General features: G+C 37.0%; 1 protein-coding gene across 4 annotated transcripts in view; it reads left to right on the top strand.

Annotated features, from left to right (window-relative positions):
• The window catches only part of rbbp6 (retinoblastoma binding protein 6), a 55,321-nt gene that overhangs the window by 14,310 nt on the left and 22,445 nt on the right, over nucleotides 1-18,566 (top strand). The window contains exons 4-6 of one of the 4 annotated variants that reach the window (XM_072559134.1): nucleotides 2,723-2,812; nucleotides 13,778-13,828; nucleotides 13,940-13,984. In XM_072559134.1, the coding sequence (XP_072415235.1) occupies nucleotides 2,723-2,812; nucleotides 13,778-13,828; nucleotides 13,940-13,984 (186 nt within the window). The remainder of the gene's footprint in view (nucleotides 1-2,722; nucleotides 2,813-13,777; nucleotides 13,829-13,939; nucleotides 13,985-18,566) is intronic. The other 3 variants (XM_072559136.1, XM_072559135.1, XM_072559137.1) reach the window with 3 other exon arrangements.

Below are 18,566 nucleotides of genomic sequence, written 5' to 3'. Positions count from 1 at the left end.
CATGCATACAAGTCATTCAGTTTTTGTGGTGTTACTTAAACTAAATTGGTATTGTTGTCTGTAGTGGTAATAGAACAATACCATACCATATGTACATGATTAGTCACTTACACACCATACATATCCCCTGACTTTAAAAAATTAAGCTTAATTCTGCCTGGTTTGCCTGTCTGTGTTACCAGTGAAGTAAAATTTGAATTCTGTTTTGTTTGAGTCTTTTTATAAAATCCCTAAAATAATCTCATTGTATAGTTTTTGTCTATGATGCACATTGTGAACGTAGTGTACTTATACCTATTAACAGTCAAAATTGAAAATCAAACTAAGCCTTTAGTTTAATTCTAAAATTTCAAAAATAGTTTAGAATCTTTTTATATTAAATTTTGCTAATTCCCATTAATTACTTTTGAGGCTTGGGACTGTGTTCCTGAACGTTTCAACTTAGCCTGAAAGGGGCTGTTGCAAAAGTCAGTGCCCAACTTATATTTTGATTAAATCATGTGCATGTGTGGTTTGCAGTAAAAGTTGTTCTTTTTATTGCGGCCCAGGTAAATTTCTAGGTTGTGTAAAGAGGTTTTTATCTGTGCATTACTTAGAGCCAGTACACAAGATTTCAAAGAAAGCTTTATAGTTGTTTCGATCTTGTTTAAAATCCACTGTAAATTTCAAAGAAATAAGTAAGATCAAATAAAAGGCCATGCTCTTAGCTGTCTAAGTACTTATGGATGGACTTCAAATTTTTTTCTTGTATACATTGTACTGAACTGTAAAAGTGTTCAATGTATAGCACCCATGCTTGAAGTTCCATACATCTTGCACTGAGATTTCTGAGCTCATATGAAGTTTAGAATTCTCAGCATTCTCTGGTTTAGTGGAGTAAACCACTGGTGGATGCACTACATTTTCTACTCTAATTATGGTATTAACCAAGCTGTTAAATTTCTGCATGCATAGTTTTTTAAAATCCAGAAAGCCAAGACCTTATGAGCTATAGAAACAAGCAGAATATAATCCATTCAGTGATCTTTGTCCACTGACTCCATAAAAAAATGAAGGGCTCGTTTTCCTGCGGCTTGGGCATGAATTGAAAAATGCACTGACTAGTAGGGTAGTACACTCCCCGTTTTCTCAGTCTTTCCACTACAAAAAAATGTTATAGTGTCAGTTACAAAAAGATAAGTATGTTCTTGATACATCTTCATAATATCTAATAATATATTGGCATATTGTTTCTCTTGTCAAATCTGCAAGTGCTTCACAAAAGTTTGTTTCAAAGTGGCCTCTTTGTTGGCCATCAGAGTGCTGCAGCCATTTTTTTTAACAAAATCCCACAAACATTGAGAGAAATGAACAAAAGTTTTTTTTTCTTTGGAGGAGGAATGTTTTAAGTTCAGAGAGCTTCTTCCTGTATTCAATTATATCGTGCAATCTTGAGCATTTTCTTGAACCAATGGAGAAAATCAGTGACTGGGCTTCAGTGTCTTATCCAATGGACAAGACCTGAAAAATCTGGTTAAACATCGAACTATCTTGCTGAAAGACCAACTATTCAACTTTTAACAATGTTGCAATGTAAAAAAGGACGCAGAAAGAAGCATTGAGCCTACTGCATTGAACACAGCATGTTGCAGGCTACTGTAGTGTTTGGCTTGGATCACCGAAGGAAGAGAATAGTAATCCTCTTGATTCCAGTTCATCATTCCTACAGGGGATAGAAGGAGCAAATTATTTGTCCGGGCTGTAATCACTAGAGTTAAGAAGGATGAAGATAGATCTGATTGAAATATATAAAATTCTAAGGTGACTGGGCAGGCTAGATGCAGTGAGGATGTTTCCCCTTTTCAGGATGTCCAGGTGGCAGAGTCATAGCCTCGAGTTATGGGGTAGGCCACTTAGAACTGAGATGAGGAAGAATTTCTTCACTGAGTAGTGACTCTGTGGAATTCTGTGGGGTTGCGAATAAAATAGTTTTTTTAAGAATATGAAAGGCAGCAAAGAGTGTGCGGAGAAAACAGGATTACAGCATTGAGAGAGATCACCTATGATCCAAGTGGAAATTTGGTGCTGAAATGTTTATCAGATTATTTAAACTAAGTATAGATTAGTCAGATTTATTAAGTTTGCCACAGTCTAAGATGACCTCAGCCTTGTGGTACAGAAAGGCATTTTTTTGAAAGAAAAGATTGCCCATTGAGACAAGTTTACACTGAAGGAGTTCTTGTACTTAGGTTAACCTATCAGGGTGACAGCATCTAAACAAGGGTTGAAATCTTTCATTATAGGTTAATTTTTTTCCATGATCTTGCTGATGCCTCACCACGATTAGCAAATTTCTTGGGTGCACTTGACATTATTTCTTGCAAAGGAACATGTTTAAAATTCATGTTGCAATTTATAAAGCAAAGTAAATCCTCAGTATTGAAGAAAAGTTAACCAGTAAATAATTAACTTTAGTACTTTTCAACAGTAAGGTATAAATGGTATGTTTGTTTCCCTAAGATGGAAGCTCTAACTTTTTTCGTTTATAGACATGTCCGGCTTTACTTGGCTTTTATATATCAGTATTTGCTGTGGTAATGTTCAGTAGCCATCACTCAGCAATGTTCACCTCATTTGCGATGTATTTGTGCCACTGTTTTCTACTTTGTCTTGATCTGTTTCTCTGTTCACATTTTCTGCAGTTTTTTGAATTCATAGTTTTCCTTCATTCTGTTTTATCAAGTTTTATCCTTTTGCTCACGGAGGCAGCAGGGGAAGGCAAGAGAAAGAGGTTACAGACCTAGTTGCCAGACTTCAGGGAAAGCTCAGCGAGGTCAGTGTTTAGTGGTGGTAATGGAATAACCAAATGTATAAAGTGGGATATTTGATGCAAAAGGAAGAGGAAGCTGAGTTTCATTCAAAGAAATTGCTTTCAAATCCTTGTTTAAAATCTGATCTATTTAAAAACCTGATTTTCTTCATAATATACCCAACTATTAATCCTTATTGCCTTTTGTTCATGTACTGTTCACTTTGATTGCTACGCTCTGCCAACTTCAGGCCTTTTTACTTTCTGAAGCTACAAATTCATGAATATTTCATTTTCTTAGTTATGATAGAAATTAACTTGAGACAGGAACTAGGCATTTTATTTTAGCGTTGAAGTATTTTGTTATCGCGTTACCTATCCCAAGCTACTGTTTGGTTTGTGATTTCTTTCTCATATACTGTGAAGAGGTACAAAAGAATACCCTGGGTTCCATTTTTATGGTGATACTCTACCTGTAATTAATGTTTTATCCACACTAATATGACTGACAGACATGTCAATCATTAATGTTGGGCACAAAGCCCACATCTCCGCCATTAATTCAGAAGCTGTTGTTTTCATGTTTTAATATATGGCAGTGCTATTGTCATATGTTAAACTATTGGAGTATGAAGGTTTCCATGTTTAGAAATGATAAATTATCTGTAACTTGTTAACTGTTCAGTGACGAATCAATGTGAAACTTCTAAATTTCAGTGAATTCCCTTAAGATTCTTAACCCCTTAGTCTAAAAATAACTTGAATTTGTATAACGACTTCAAATGCTTGTGTGTTCTGTTCCAATGAATTATTGTAGTCAGTGAAGTATGGTTAATTGCAAGATCCAGCTTGTACACAGCAGTTGAGGAAAAAAAAATTGTTTGAAGGATAATTAAGTAACCAAATGTTTATGGTATTGATCATAGGGTGATGCTGGCAAGCATGTGAGTAAAATATCCAGCCTTAGCTTAGTACTGAGATATTTTACATTTATCTCAATAGAAACATCTTGTACATAGACTTTATGAACAGAATTTTGCAATTTCTTTTTGTTTATCCCAAATCATTCAACTCTAAAACTTTGGTTTCAGTCATTCAAGTATTACATTACAGACGTGGTTTTCAAGTTTTGCATTAGGTCTACCTATTATTGATCTTTAAGATTAAATTGGGGCACAAAACCATTCTTGTCAATTATTATACAGTATGCAACACAGTGAATCATTACATGCTGTGATGGAGGAAACTTACTTATATGGGCACCTATTTGAAAAAAAGACTATGTAGCTGGCAAAACTGATCCATTATGATTAAGTGACTGGATTGATGTTGAGATGATACTGTAAATGGATTTGTGTAGTTTTAGATGGCATTAGAAATGGAAACTTTAGACAACTAGGAAAAAGATGTCCAAACTCCAACTGTTTTGGCACTTGGCAATCTAATCTATGTAGAGCCATTGTTTAACAGATTTTATGCTAGCTGTCAGTGCTCTCTTGTCATTGCATTCCATATGCATGATGGCATTTAGACATCTTGTGGAATTTTTAATAAGTCTGCCCATGAATTACCAGGAATTTTTATTTTTAGTATCAAAATGAAATACACCAATGGGTTGCAGTTTTTCAGGCCAGTCAATTGTAACCATCATCCACATTGAGTAATTTGCACATGATGGGTGCTTGTAGAAAAGTGATTGCATTTGGATGCTGTATCAGCTTTGTATAGCTCAGCAAGACCTTTTTTCTACTGGAGTTGTTGATTTGCTTTGTAACAAAGAGGTGGATGGATAGCAATCTTGAATCAAAATGTAGGAGAATTCTTAATCTTCTGCATCAACCAAAGTTTTTGAGGTGTAGGATAACGTTGCTGTAGCAACAACAATATAACTGTTCTTGTCGAAAGCATCTAAAGAATGAATTTTTTTTTATGTCCAACTGTTTGAATTGGATCACCAATTAATGTTTTATTTGAGTCACTATTGAAATTCTCCCCACTTTTGTACTGAGATTTGTTGTTTGGCTTATTCTGACTGAGCAATTTCTTGAAATGAGCGATTGTTTTGATGACTGCTTCAGGTTGCTCAGCAGACTGTTCTGAAAACCTGTTTTCTTTTATCTGAAGCTGCAGTGTTGTCTAAATTTGTTCTCCTGAGCATTGCACATCTGCAGAAATAGATTGTGTACTGCCTACTCACTGGTAGTACTAAACAAAGAAGGCAAAAATACATAAAATGTAAACCATCTTTTTTAATTAAATAAAGCTTGATACATATATTTGGGTGGGGCTAGTACCGGAGGGCATTTCTTTGCAGTTTCCTCTGCATGGCCATTTCCTAGCTATATAGATAACTTGAGCAAAAATCATCATGGCTTCAGCCTTGTTGACTTTTAATGATTGCTACCAGACTGCTTTGTTAGAGGCCTGGGTGATGGTCAAACTAGTATTGTAAACATGATTGTAAAAGCAACTTTTGTACGCCACAAGTTAAATTTGGCCACAAATAGGTTTTGAAGTTGCTTCAAGTTTTTGTTTTCTGCTGACAGCAAGGTTTCCAAATTTAAATGGAAGATTTACTGTTTAAGGTATCTGTTTACATTCACGCTTCTCTTTGGAAAAAATGTGAGTACTGTATTTAGACCACATTGTTTTGATGTGAGGAAAATGACTGGCCAGCCAGTGCAAGATTTCAATTTATTGATATTGAACTCTTACAGTTGAGAGATGCTGATACCTGTTTTGCTTAGATCACCTTTTTTTTTATTTTTAACGATCAAAGAACACTAATGGGTTGCAGTTTTACAAGCCAGTCAGTTGTAACCATTCACATTGAGTAGTTTGCACATATTGGGTACTGGTAGAAAAGTGATTGCACCTCGGTGCTGTATGAGCTTTGTACAGCTCAGCAAGACTTTTGTCAACTGGAGTTAATTTGCTTTGTACTAAAAAGTGGGTGGATAGCAATCTTGAATCAAAGTACAGGAGAAGTCACCTTTGGGATGTGGGTGTCGCTGGCTGACCAGCATTTACTGCCCATCCCTAACTCCTGAGAATGTGGTGGTGAACTGTCATTTTGAACAGCTGCAGTGTACCTGCTGTGGATCAACCCACAATGCCATTAGGGAGGGAATTCCAGGATATTGATTAAGTGACCTTGAACGAACGGTGATATTTTTCCAATTCAGGATGGTGAGTGGCTTGGAGGGGAACTTGCAGCTGGTGGTGTTTTGGTGTATCTGCTGCCCTTGTCCTGGTAGGTGGAAATTGTTGGTTTGGGAGATGCTGTCTGAGAGTCCTTGGTGAATTTCTGCAGCGCATCTTGTACATGGCACACTCTGCTACTGTGCGCCTGTGGATGTTTGTTGATGTTGTGCCAATTAAGTATGCTGCTCTGCCTGAATGGTGTTGGTGCTGCACCCATCCAGACAAGTGGGGAGTATTCCATCACACTCCTGACTTGTACTTTGTAGATGATGGAGAGGCTTTAGAGTGTCAGGGGGTGAGTTACTTGCCACAGTATTTTAAGCCCCTCTAGTGGGACGTAGGCATCATTAGCTAAGTCAGCAATTACACATTCCTTAATTCCTCCTTAGCATGTGGTAAGGAGCTGCCTTGAACCATTTGCATTTCATTTGGTTTAAGTGCGCTCAGAATGCTTTTCACGGAATTCCAAAATGTTGGCCTGCCAACAGTGACAAAGGGAATGCCATTAGGGAGGGAATTCCAGGATATTAATATATAATTTCAGATCAGAATACTGACAGAATGTAGAGCTGGAAAAGCACAGCCAGTCAGACAGCAATCAAGGAGCAGGATAGTTGATGTTTTGGGCATGACCCATTCCTGAAATGTTCATACCCGAAACGTCGACTCTGCTGCTCCTCGGATGCTGCCTGACCTGTGCTTTTCCAGTGACACCCTTTTCGACTCTGACTTTCCAGAATCTGCAAATCCTGCATTCTCTCAGAATACTGTGTAAGAAGAGTACTGTGCAGCTGGTTGTGTTCCTATGCATCTCCTTAGTCCTTTGGCAGGTGAAGACCTTGCATTTGGAAAATGCTGCCCAAAGAATGTTGGGAAGTTGCCAAAGTTCAACTTGCAGATGGAATGTACTCCCATTGTGTTGGTGGTGGAATAAGTGAAAAAAAAATTAATCACTTCGGATTTTATGTCACCCCTCCATGCCAGCTGGGACTTCTGACCAAGAAATAAGGACACCTGCTATGCCACAAGAGCCTTAAGTAATGTTGTAGATTGGATGGGGTGCCAATCGAACAGTCTGCTTTTGTCCTGCATGATTGTTAGGACTATGCTCGTTAAGGTAAAGGGGAAGTATTCCATCATCATCCTGATTGTGCTTTGCAGCTGGTGGACTTGTATTGAGGAGTCAGAGGATGACTATCTACAAATTACGAGCCTCTGGCATACTATTGTAGCTGTAGTATTTATTCGCTGGGATGGTGTGTATGGTGGAGAAAAGGCTTTTGATTAGGTACCTGAAGATGTTTGGGCCTTGGTCACTACCCTGAAGAACTCTTGCAGCAATGTACTGGAACTGAGATTACTGACCAATAATGACAACTATCTTTTTGCACTAGGTAGTACTCCAACCATTATAGGATTTTATCTCTGATTCTCGTTGACTCATTTGGGGTGGCATGGTGGCTCAGTGGTTAGCGCTGTTGCCTCACCTGGGTTCAATTCCAGCCTTGGGTGACTATCTGTGTGGAGTTTGCACATTGTCCCCGTGTCTGCGTGGGTTTCTTCCCACAGTCCAAAGGTGTGCAGGCTAGATGAATTGGCCAAGCTAAATTACCCATCATGTTCAGGGGTGCGTAGGTTAGATGCATTAGTCAAGGTAAATGTAGCGTGATAGGGGAATGGACCTAGATGGGTTACTCATCAGAGGGTCAGTGTGGACCTGTTGGGCAGAAGGACCTGTTTCTACACTGTAGGGATTTTATGACACCAGTTTTGCAAAGCTCATGCCATTCTAGATCAAATGTGATTAGCTCCCAATTCTTAAGTGGATTCCATTGCCACTATAAAACGTATTTCCTGCATCAGCCATTCCTGTTTCCTTTTTGGAAAGAGATTGCTGGTTTTGTTTTATGAACTCATGTCTGTGCTATATTATTGATGGCAATTTAAACTTTGCTATCAGATTTTCATTTATTATTTAAATAAATTTGCTGTATCTGATTTTGATATTCAAGTTGCTTTTATAATCATGCTTGCAATGTTTCTGACAGTTCCCAAGATACATTTCATGCTGCTGGAAATAGGCCTGAGTAAATAATTTGGTATTGCTGACCTTGGGCCAGTTTTATTCCTGTCAGCTCTTCTTCCTGCTGAAGAAATTCATTTTTTTAAAAATTCTAGCAGTCTGCACAGATTTTGTATCTTAGAATCCAGTTGTGCCAGCTTGGGCAGCTGAATGGCAACAGCTCAAGTAAAACCATTTGTTGAAAAGGAAAATGCCTCCTTTAATACATTATTGAAAGTCAAAAATGTTCTTCCGTTTCAAATTAATTTTATTTTGCAGGCAAAGTGTTGGTATTTTTGCTTGCTAAATCTGTGCAAATGTTAGACCACAAAACACACTTTATTGAATTCAACAGTGCTTCTTAGTGCTGTAGTCAAGTACATTGGAGTTTTATTGGTGTTACTTTACTTCATTGTTAATAATAATGTTGGAAGGAATACTAACCAGAAGCAAAGTCTTCTAGTAATATTTTAAACACTTTAGGTTTGTGATGATCAGCAATTTTGTTTGAGTTTGGGTTGTGTTCTGCAGTGGTGGAAGGGGTGTCACATTTGGCTGATGTTGATAACTTAAGTGAGCAGTGGAATGCATTTTATGCCACATGAACACCATGCACTCCCAGTCCAGTTTAGACTGTAAAGTAGATATGTATTAAAACATCTGCACTATCCCATCAAGATGCTTAATGTTGCTGTTACTTAGATGAGGCTTAATGTATACTCTGTACATCTGTTAATTTTGGAGAACCACATGCATTTGGAAATGGTGGTACTGAAATTTGAAAAGCCATTGAGGGTATTTGACCTATTTTATTGTAGTTGTGAAAGTTGTTCCTAACTAGAACGTCATTGACCAATCTCAACGATGACAAAGTTCAAATATAAGACCACTGCTTCTGAAGACTTGGACCACTTTGCTTTGAGTATTGCAGTCTTACATTAGCAGACCTGTGCTTTACCTTTTGTCCTCGTATGCCATAATTGTGACATTGAGCATGGATTATTTCTCTTTAAAGGCTTAATGAGGCATGTTTGTAGCATCTAAGTATTAAACCTGCTTTTATTCAACTGAGACATTCGTCTGGTATTCTTGTATGTTTCCTTTTATGTATCAGTCTACTTTAACATAGGAAGTTGTGTTTTGTGAATAAAATGAATTGAACAGAAGGGAATCTAAATAATAATTCACCCAGCATTATTTTGCAGAGTGTAGTTGTTTCTGATGCATGTTTACAAGTATGTGATTGATTCATCTTTTGAGCTGGTTTTTACTGTTTTATAGACATCCTGGTCCATAAATATGTTTTTGGGAAATGCAAAAAAAATGCTTTTCCCATACCTCACATTTGCCACATGTTAAAAACTTATATTAGATTTATTCACAATGCAAATTTTTACCCAGAATCATGGAATTTTGCAACACTAAAATTAGCCATTCTGACAAATATTTGTGTAGTATATCTCAACCTGAGACACCTTGTTCATTTCCACTTTATTCACTCAGCAAATATTTTAAGCAATAACTAAATCCCTCTTCAGATTTTAGGTTTTCTGTTGTAGCACTGATGGCGGAGTATTGCACATTCCATTTTTTTTTGGCTACTTGTGATACAAATTTTATCCCTTTTGTTACCATCTGCCTTGCATTTATGGGAGCAGTGACTCACTTTACTTGCATGAGGGCAAAATTAGATCATTTGGCTCCTCGAGCTACCTCTACCATAAAGTTAGATCATGTTTGATCTGTTTGTTTTTCAGATACATTCTCATTGTGACATTCTCATCTAATCTTTGATTTCCCTTTCCTGACAAGAATTTACCTTCCTCTGCCTTAAGCAGAGAATTGCTAAGTTGTAGAATTGTCAGCAATTTATTCTCATTTGTCCTAAAGCAGCAGCTCCTAATTATAAAACAGTGCCCCTTAGTTCTGGCCTTGCAAGAGAACATCCTTTCCACGTTTACTGTTCCAAGACCACTGTCATATGCTTTAATACAGTCACCCTCATTCTTCACTTCAGTGAAAAAACCCGAACCTGTCCAACCTATTCTCTTAAGTCAACCTGCACAGTCCAGTTATCGATCTAGTAAGCTTATTTTGAACTGCTTCAAACATATTTGCATCATGATTTATTCATTGTCTAGCAGTATCCTACCAAATTTTACCTTTAAATTACTGAGGTCTAATGACAAGAAATTGCCTTCAGTTTCTCCAATGTTACTGAGTAACATTGGTGCGTCTTTGCTGTTAACCCACATTATTCTTAGAACATCTTTATTATATTAAGATATCCAAAACTGGTTGAATAATTGTTCTTTGCCTCTTGTCTCACTGAAGAAATCTTCAGATTGGCAGTTTTGGATAAATTTCATATAAGAGATATGTGCACATTAATGGGAGAAGAGTCATGGGTCACAAATCAACTCCAAGTACCCTTTTATAGTTACCAGAGACCAAAACCTTCCAGTTGCAGGAATTAATAAGGCATTCATCTAAAATTAGTTAAAAAGGAAATGTTTGTTTTTATTTAAGGCCAACTTGGAATATGTACATCTAAATTGTACATTTAAATGTTAGAATTGAAAGTTTTGAGTTTTTGCTTATTCCCATTTAGTCCTTTAATGCATAGGATTATTATATTAGCAAGCAAACACGTCTTTGCTATATGTTGGAGATAGACCGTAATGTAGAAAGCACAGACAACGAAGCATTTTTCTCAAAATAAATCGTCATCTTAAAATGTTTCGTGGGTCATAAATAAAGGTAAATTATGAGATTGGCCCATGCTTCCTTTCCATAACACAAATGTTACAATATTTACATATCTTGCCAACTTGCATGACACTAGTGGCAGCACAATACAAATTTGGCTGAGCAGCTGCAAAGATGGTGAATGGCTTGATGAGCAGAAGGAAGGCAGCATGTTTTATATATATTCTTGATCTATACTTGGGTGTAGAGTGTAAATTTTGAAATTATACAAAGACACAACTTGTAGGTATTATGAACTGAGGAGGATAGTGACACCTTAAAGAGAACAGAAACCATCTGCTTGGAATGAATGGATAGGTGGCAGATGAAATTTTTTACAGATGTGTAACATGGTACATTTTGATCGGAAGATTGGGACAAGATAAAATGAGGACAGTTCTGAAGGGATGCAGGAACACAATCTGGGTGTATATGTGCACACCTTTAAAATTTCCAGAGCAGATTGAAAAATATCTGGGATCCTGGAGTTTTTCATCAAGGCAGTGGAGTACGCAAGCAATAAAATATAGGTGGGACTTGAAATGACTGATTTAACCTCAACTGGTGTATTGGAAAGGCTGTTGAAAGTGTTGGAATGAGTGCTTATTTATTTTTTTTAAATCTGAAAAGGGTCAATTTGTGAATCGATTTGAGAAGCTCAGGTTACTTCCCTTTGGAGAGAAGTTTGGGAGGAGTTTTGATAGTCCTTCAGAATCATTGTGTGTCCAGATATCGAGCAGGTGTTCACTTTGAAACAGTCAAGAGCTAGAGGATGCCCAGTTTAAACTTAATGACAAAAAAAAAGCAACGGAGAAATCAGGAAAGTCGTCCTTCCATAATGAGTAGTTAGGGTCTGAAATGCACTGCCTAAGTGTGTTGGAGGCACATTCAGGTTTAATTTTTCAAAAGGAAATGGGTAAGAACTACCAAAAGAAGAGATTTGGCAGCAAAATGGGAGAAGTGTGAAGAAATGTACTAACTAAGTTGCAGTTTGAGAGCCAGCATGTATGTGACTGGTCCAGTGATCTATGTTGTCTATTTTTTACTGTAGAAACTGCATATCTCTACCTCTATACTGTCCTCTCAGTATTTTAGTTTAGTTGTCCCAGATCCACTAGGTATGCAGTAGACAATCCAACCATTTCTACTTTGCAAATCACAGGAAGCTGTTGTGCATAACATAAAATCAAACATTTTATAAAACTAAGAATAGAATATGACTTCAAAATAGTTCAATTTCACCTAGGTCTGAATCTAGTTATTCTGCTACCAGCCTCTTGCCACAGTTCCCCCAAAGAGACTCCACTTAATTTCATGTATGCAATTCCACGATTATTATCTGTCATATTAATACATGTTTCTGCCAGTGTTGGTGCAGAAGGATCTTGTGCCTCCTAGGTTCCTCATCGAGATGCAGCTAATTCTAACTTTTAAGGATATTTTACTAAATAACCAGGTCAGTGTGTTCTTATACATGTCTGGAACAGGTGGGACTGGAACCTGGGTATCCTGGTCCAGAGACCGGGACACTGCCACTATGCCACAAGCGCCCGATTCTAAATTTTTACTGTCTTGTAGATTTGTTTCTGTATCACACCAGGTAGGGATGGAGTGCATGAACGGGGTAAATTATATCCAATTGACATAGTGCAATTGATTAGCACTACCTCTAATGTTCATTTCAAACTCCCTCTAATTCATTTCACCTGAATGATTTCATATTCTGCTTTGATTCAGTGTTTGCTGTCCTGCTGATTTTTGTTTTTGAATCCCAATTCATGATGTTGTCATATTGTGCATCAGGTAATACGCTAACAACCTGTGTCTTGATCCAGAGTTAGTCTGGTACTCTAAAAGAACACTACTGATTTCAAGAGTACCTATTACTGTCTGCTCCAGAGAGGGTAGTTTAAACACTCACTGTTGTTGCTTGTGCAATTAAAGGACATGTTGTTTGCTCATTCTGTGCTGTTCTTCTAAGATTGAGATAATGCATGAACTAGACCACAGGACTTCAGTTGTACAATTCAATAAAAGTCAGAAATACCATCACTGACAAGTGACGGAGTAACAGCAGAAGAAAAAATCTTATTGACAATACATGTAGCTATTATTCTTTAAATTCAGGCATCAACTGATTATTTTTGTCTTCATGTAAAGTACAGTGTTTCGTGGCAAAAGCCATTTCACTGTATTTGAAATGTAGAATTGCTACTAGTCTGTTTCATGGTACCAAATCGAAATAGAGTGCACGAAGAACATCTGCCATCCTTGCAAGCAATATTCTTGTATAGCACTTCCCACTATCAATAAAAGCTTGTATGGATGGATTACATGGGTTTATTGGACCAAACTTGTTTCAGCCTCACTTTTGTGATCTACCTTAAATGAGAAGTAGTCAACTTACATGAATGAACTTATTCTGTAGTTTGGGATTAATGTCCCCACCACATTCAAATGTATAAATAGGAAATTGTCTGGATTAAAATTATGACCCCAATTAAACTTGTAATCACTGGACTGTGGTTTTGGATCTTGCTTATTTTGAACCCCATTCTCATCACTACATCCTGAGCAGCTCAAAACATTGTAAGGGTCTCTTTCAGTGCTGTATGACTGTTTCTCTAAATGGAGCTGACACTTTGCTTCACTCTCCAATAGCAACCTGTTCACTGCCCTACCCCCTCCCTCCCCTCTCACTCTCCCGTCCCATCCCCTTCTCTCCCCCTCCTTCTCTTTTCTCCCCCCCCCCCCGCCACCCCACCACCATTTGATATACTTCAGCAAAGTATTTACATCCTTTTGTAAATCTGTGTAGCAGCTTTATGTAAAGTCACTTCTGCTTTAGAGTTAAGCTTGTACTGTTTTTCATCTGTTCATCTATTAAAGTATAGTCAGATTACAAAAGTTGTATTTAAGAGCATTTCATTATAGTGTGAACTTTTTTCTTAATTCCCCCCTCCCCCAACACACAGACTCAATGCATGTACACTAACTGTGCATATTCTGAAAGAATGTTTACTCAGGTGAGTTTGTTACTAAAATGTGAGTAATGACCAGACTGTCTATTTGGGTTTGAAATATGTGCCTTATCATGGTTAAATGTGAATGTCTGTATTTAATTCTTCCATTAACAGATTGATGACTCTGGAACATCTATCTCTCTGGCCCAGCTTACAAAGGTAGAAAATGTTTTTTTTGCTGTTAGTGGTGTTTATTCCCTGCCAATTTAATTCATTACAAAGTTTAATTGTACTAAATGTTGCACTAATCTGTAATTGTCCCACAAGTTATCCAGTGCAAATTTACAGTAATGCATTGTATATTTTGCATAAAGTTACATATTCAAATGCATTTATATTGTCATTAAAAATATTGTATTTTATGTGTAAATGTTAGTAACTTGAAACATTAATATATGCTGAATATCCTGTAAAGAGTGAGTGATATGGGGAAGATGGAAGGGGAGTCCCTCGACAGCCTCACCTAGCTACCATAATGCTCGTCTACCTCAGTCAGCCTTGAAAATACAGCAAGATAAAATCATAGCTATTTGTCTTTTTTAAAATCTGGGATGTAGTGAATGCCGGATGGGTTATTTCACCTCTGATGGCTTTGAACATCTCTCCAATAAAGAAGGTGGTAGAAGAATGAAAAGCCCCAGATCACTGGATACCGTGATTGGTACGAAGGTTCTCGCCTTTAGCACCATCAAATCAGTGTATGGCTGTAAACAAAAAGACTGTTACCTCAGCAATTCGGCTAGGAAATAAAAACTACCTCTGTTATTGAAACTATAAATTTTGTGTGTAAATTTTTCCTGAATTTTATAGCAATGTCTACAATCGATTAACCGTGAATTAAGTGTATGCCAATCCCCTATGTTGTATTGACCCATGCATAGCTTAGCATTGACCATGTAAATGTAAACTGTTAAATACAATAAACTATATTCTCTAAGACCATATGTTGGAAAGGGTCTATATGGGTGGTCATTTGTTTGAACACAGACTGTGTAAATCTATGTGAATTTTGTTTTTGCGTCTTGGCTGATCTCTAGGGAGAGACAAGTATTTAGTGGATGTTAGTGGATGCTTCTACCATGAAGGGGGAAAAGATGCAGATACCAATTACACTCATGATTTTTATGTTATCTGAAATTACTGTACTTTCCCTCCTGGTTTGTAGATTTCACTAGTTTAAACCCAGTGTTACGATATGTACAAGAAATACATCATTTTAGGGCTAAAAAATCTACAGAACCCCACACGCTTTCTCTGGTATCTGCAGTTGATCATTTGTAGTCATTTGTTTCATCTCATGTGAAAAGCTGTTTGGGTTCAAATAAATCTGTTTTGTTTGAGTGGTACAGTTAAACCTTGATGGGATCAATCTCCTTTTGCTGCATCATGGAATTAAAGCTAAATTACTGAGTAACCCTTATAGATTGGGTGAACAGTGAGATTTTCTCATCTGATAAACTCTTAATTTGCACTCATGGCATTGATTTAAAAGTTCCAGTTTGCATCTTGTTGAGTGGTATTCGAGTACTGAGGTTTGTTTGTGGTTGAAACCATTGAAATGTGGTTTCTTTGTGTAGCCTCCATTCCCAGTAATTTGATCCTAATTATTTGAGGTGTAGTTAAATGCAGTTTGTGAATTCTCTCTGAAATAGAGGTTGCTTTAGAGTATGTTTTCATTCTCTACGTCAGAAGTCAGACAGCCTAATAGGATAGGTCACAATGGATGTTCAGCAGCTTGTAACCTCCCTCTTGTTCACTGTTATGTATCAGCATTCCATTTGGATATATGGATAGCTTTTTTTTCATCCATCTGCATGGGTGGTTTTAGTATTGCATGGAAGAAAAAGAATATTTCCTCTTCAGTAGAGGTGATGCATTGATTCCAGAGTTCTGCTTGAAAATCTGCACTTACAAAGAAGGCACTTCCTAGCTGCAACTCATACTTTTACCTGTTCACTCTTCTGATGGGTTCCATCAAATTCCAAGGACTATATACAAAGAAGAGGATCCAAACTGATCAGTGTTTCTCAAGAACTGTAATTTTGCTCGTTGGAAAGCTGGCTCTACAATGTTCAGAGTTGATATCAAATGCAAATACTTCAATAGAAATCCAAATACTACCTGGAAGGAACGTTTCGTCAATCCAGACCATTTCCAATTTGCGTAATTGGGTGGTATCAAGGATGTTCAAATCATGTTATGACTATTTGGGGATCACTTGAAAAAAATCTTGGTATCTCAGCTGGGTATTCAATCCAACGCATCTGACTTAAGGAAGTTTAAATTTGGTGTGCAAAGGTCTAGAAGCTTGCTTCTATAAAGGTAAGTGTTGCACTATAGCAGCATCTGAGTCCTGCCTAGAAAAGGCTTCAGTCATTCAGCTGGAAAACTAGACTTCATAACTGAAGCACATGATATGAAATACACAAGCTGATAATGCACAAGAATCCATGGTTTGTCTGTATATCAAGTTGTGTATGCAGGCTGTTTGAGCCATTGAAACGTGAAGATAATTGCATACCTTCATCACTTGATACCCTTTAAATTATTTACCCCATGCACAGACCACCAGTTGTTGAATCTTGACAGAAATTCTTGAACTTGTGATTTCTGAATTTCATCTCTTCCTACCACTTAATGGCCACTCTGAATTTGAAATCCTATTTCTATTATGAGGCTTTGAGAAGATCTTGATTACAACTTGGAATACAATAATTAGTCATGAAATTGGGATCAGCCAATGTTAATTTCTTTCCTATCTGTTTGTGTGGTACACACATTCTGCTGTGTTATCTAGCTATAAGGGAAAGGGTTTTCGTTTTCCTTGCTCTTCAAAATCGGTAATTTGATATTCGCTTTTGGGTCTGTTGTGCTCATCATTCCTTGTATGAACTTTCCCATCATATTTCAAATTCCAAGCCCTGCCAGCTTGCCTATAAGCTGATAACAGCAGGTTTAATTTCTGTATTGCACTCTGCATAAGTTGCTTCAACTTAGAATAAAAATTGTTGCCAATGTTCAGTATTTGAGTATACTGAATTCCAAACTGAATGTCAGGAATTTTAAGCTTCCTTGGTTTTCTTTTAAAACAAAGACTACCCTGAAAGTGATCTGGGAATGCTGGCTGAATAGAGTAGTGTCGGAATGAAAATCTAAATGACAGGATTGATTTTAGGTTTTGTTACTGTCTGGAATTATCTCAAGAATCTGGAATATTGCAACTAAAGGTGAGAGTACTGTAGTTCCTTGGCATTAGCAAAATCAAAACAGGCCCACTTTTGGGTAACTATTACGTAGAATTTGTATTTACAGCTGAAGTTGTTTTTTCTGACTCTAGTACCCAGGATAGTTAGTCTTCTGATTTGTGTAAACCAGTTAAATATATTGCTGTTTGGTGAAAAATTGCTTTACTTGATTGAATTTTGCTACCATTCAGAATTAGGACATGTAAATGTAGGACTTCATGGGGTAATTCACAAAATTAGTTGGTTTAGTTGGGTTATTCATTTTAGTGGTCTGGATAGTGAAGGGATATTGAGAATTGCGATTTATAGTTAGGGGTACTGAAGTTTAAAAGTTGGGAATTTGAACGTCTTTATGTTATTAGCGTGATTGTTAGAATGAAGTGGGGAATCACCTAGTTATAATACAGGACAAGGAAACCATTCAGATCGCAGAGTTGGGGAATTTTGTTCTAATGAAAGTAATCACTGTCAAGAGTTTATCTCAAGGCTAGATTCTGTTATGAGGAGGATATCTGTTTTGTTTGAGCATTCGTGTGAAATATTCGTGGTAAGCTGATCATAAAGATTTACTTCAGTTTGTTCATTTATGATGTCCATATTACCCGTCTCCATTATAAAGGGGTTCTATGCTCGGTTGAGAGATTGCTGTTTTACTGGGTAATACCTGAACGACAGCAAGTTCACTGTGTCAGAAGTGAATGGATTGTACTTAGGTTTTTCAGAATAAGGGAAATGCAGTCATTTTTGTACCACTTGTATGGGTGATTTTTGCAGATTCTGACTGGATGATGCAACTTGCTTTTTAATGATTTCCAGATTCTGCCTGATGGGGACAGTTGTTTTTTGTTTCTGAGCTACTTTTGTAGTTGTGAAATTTAGTTCTAATTTTTAATAAAAAGTAGCAGCATGATAGACTTAGTAGTTGATACGCTGCAAGTGATTCTATGATTCCATAAAATTTCTTGCTACTCCCATTTTAGATTTTTCTTGAAATCTCATTTGAACTGCGTGATGGCAGGTCTACAGCTCTTGGTTGCATTAACACTGTGATCTTGTGTCACAATCTCTTGTCAGTTTATTTACAAATTAGTTTAACCTGGTATCGAATAGAAGCAGAGATGTTCAATATTTTAACAAATATTTGGATGTTCACTTAAAGTACCCTAACATACAAGGTTCTAGCGCAAGACCTAATAATTAGCTCCTTGTCAGTTGGTCCACAAATGATGGGCTAATTGGGCTCCCTCTGTTTTAAATTTTTTGACTCTACTCTGTAATATGGCCCAATTGAGGGTCAATTGCTTATAGAATAGTGAACCTGATGCAAAATCTTCACCCCAATGTAATGTTATACACTGCAGTTAATTTAATTGCATGTTTTTAAGACCCTGGTACTTGCATCACGTTAACTGACTTGAAGTAAGTAGGCCTTGAAAAAAGCACGTTTTGAAGAGTTAGTTTTTAATTAAAATATATAAATACCAAATGAAGTTATA

Source organism: Chiloscyllium punctatum, chromosome 40, assembly GCF_047496795.1.
Source record: "Chiloscyllium punctatum isolate Juve2018m chromosome 40, sChiPun1.3, whole genome shotgun sequence".
Taxonomy (NCBI): domain Eukaryota; kingdom Metazoa; phylum Chordata; class Chondrichthyes; order Orectolobiformes; family Hemiscylliidae; genus Chiloscyllium; species Chiloscyllium punctatum.
This window is presented reverse-complemented; position numbering and strand designations above follow the sequence as displayed.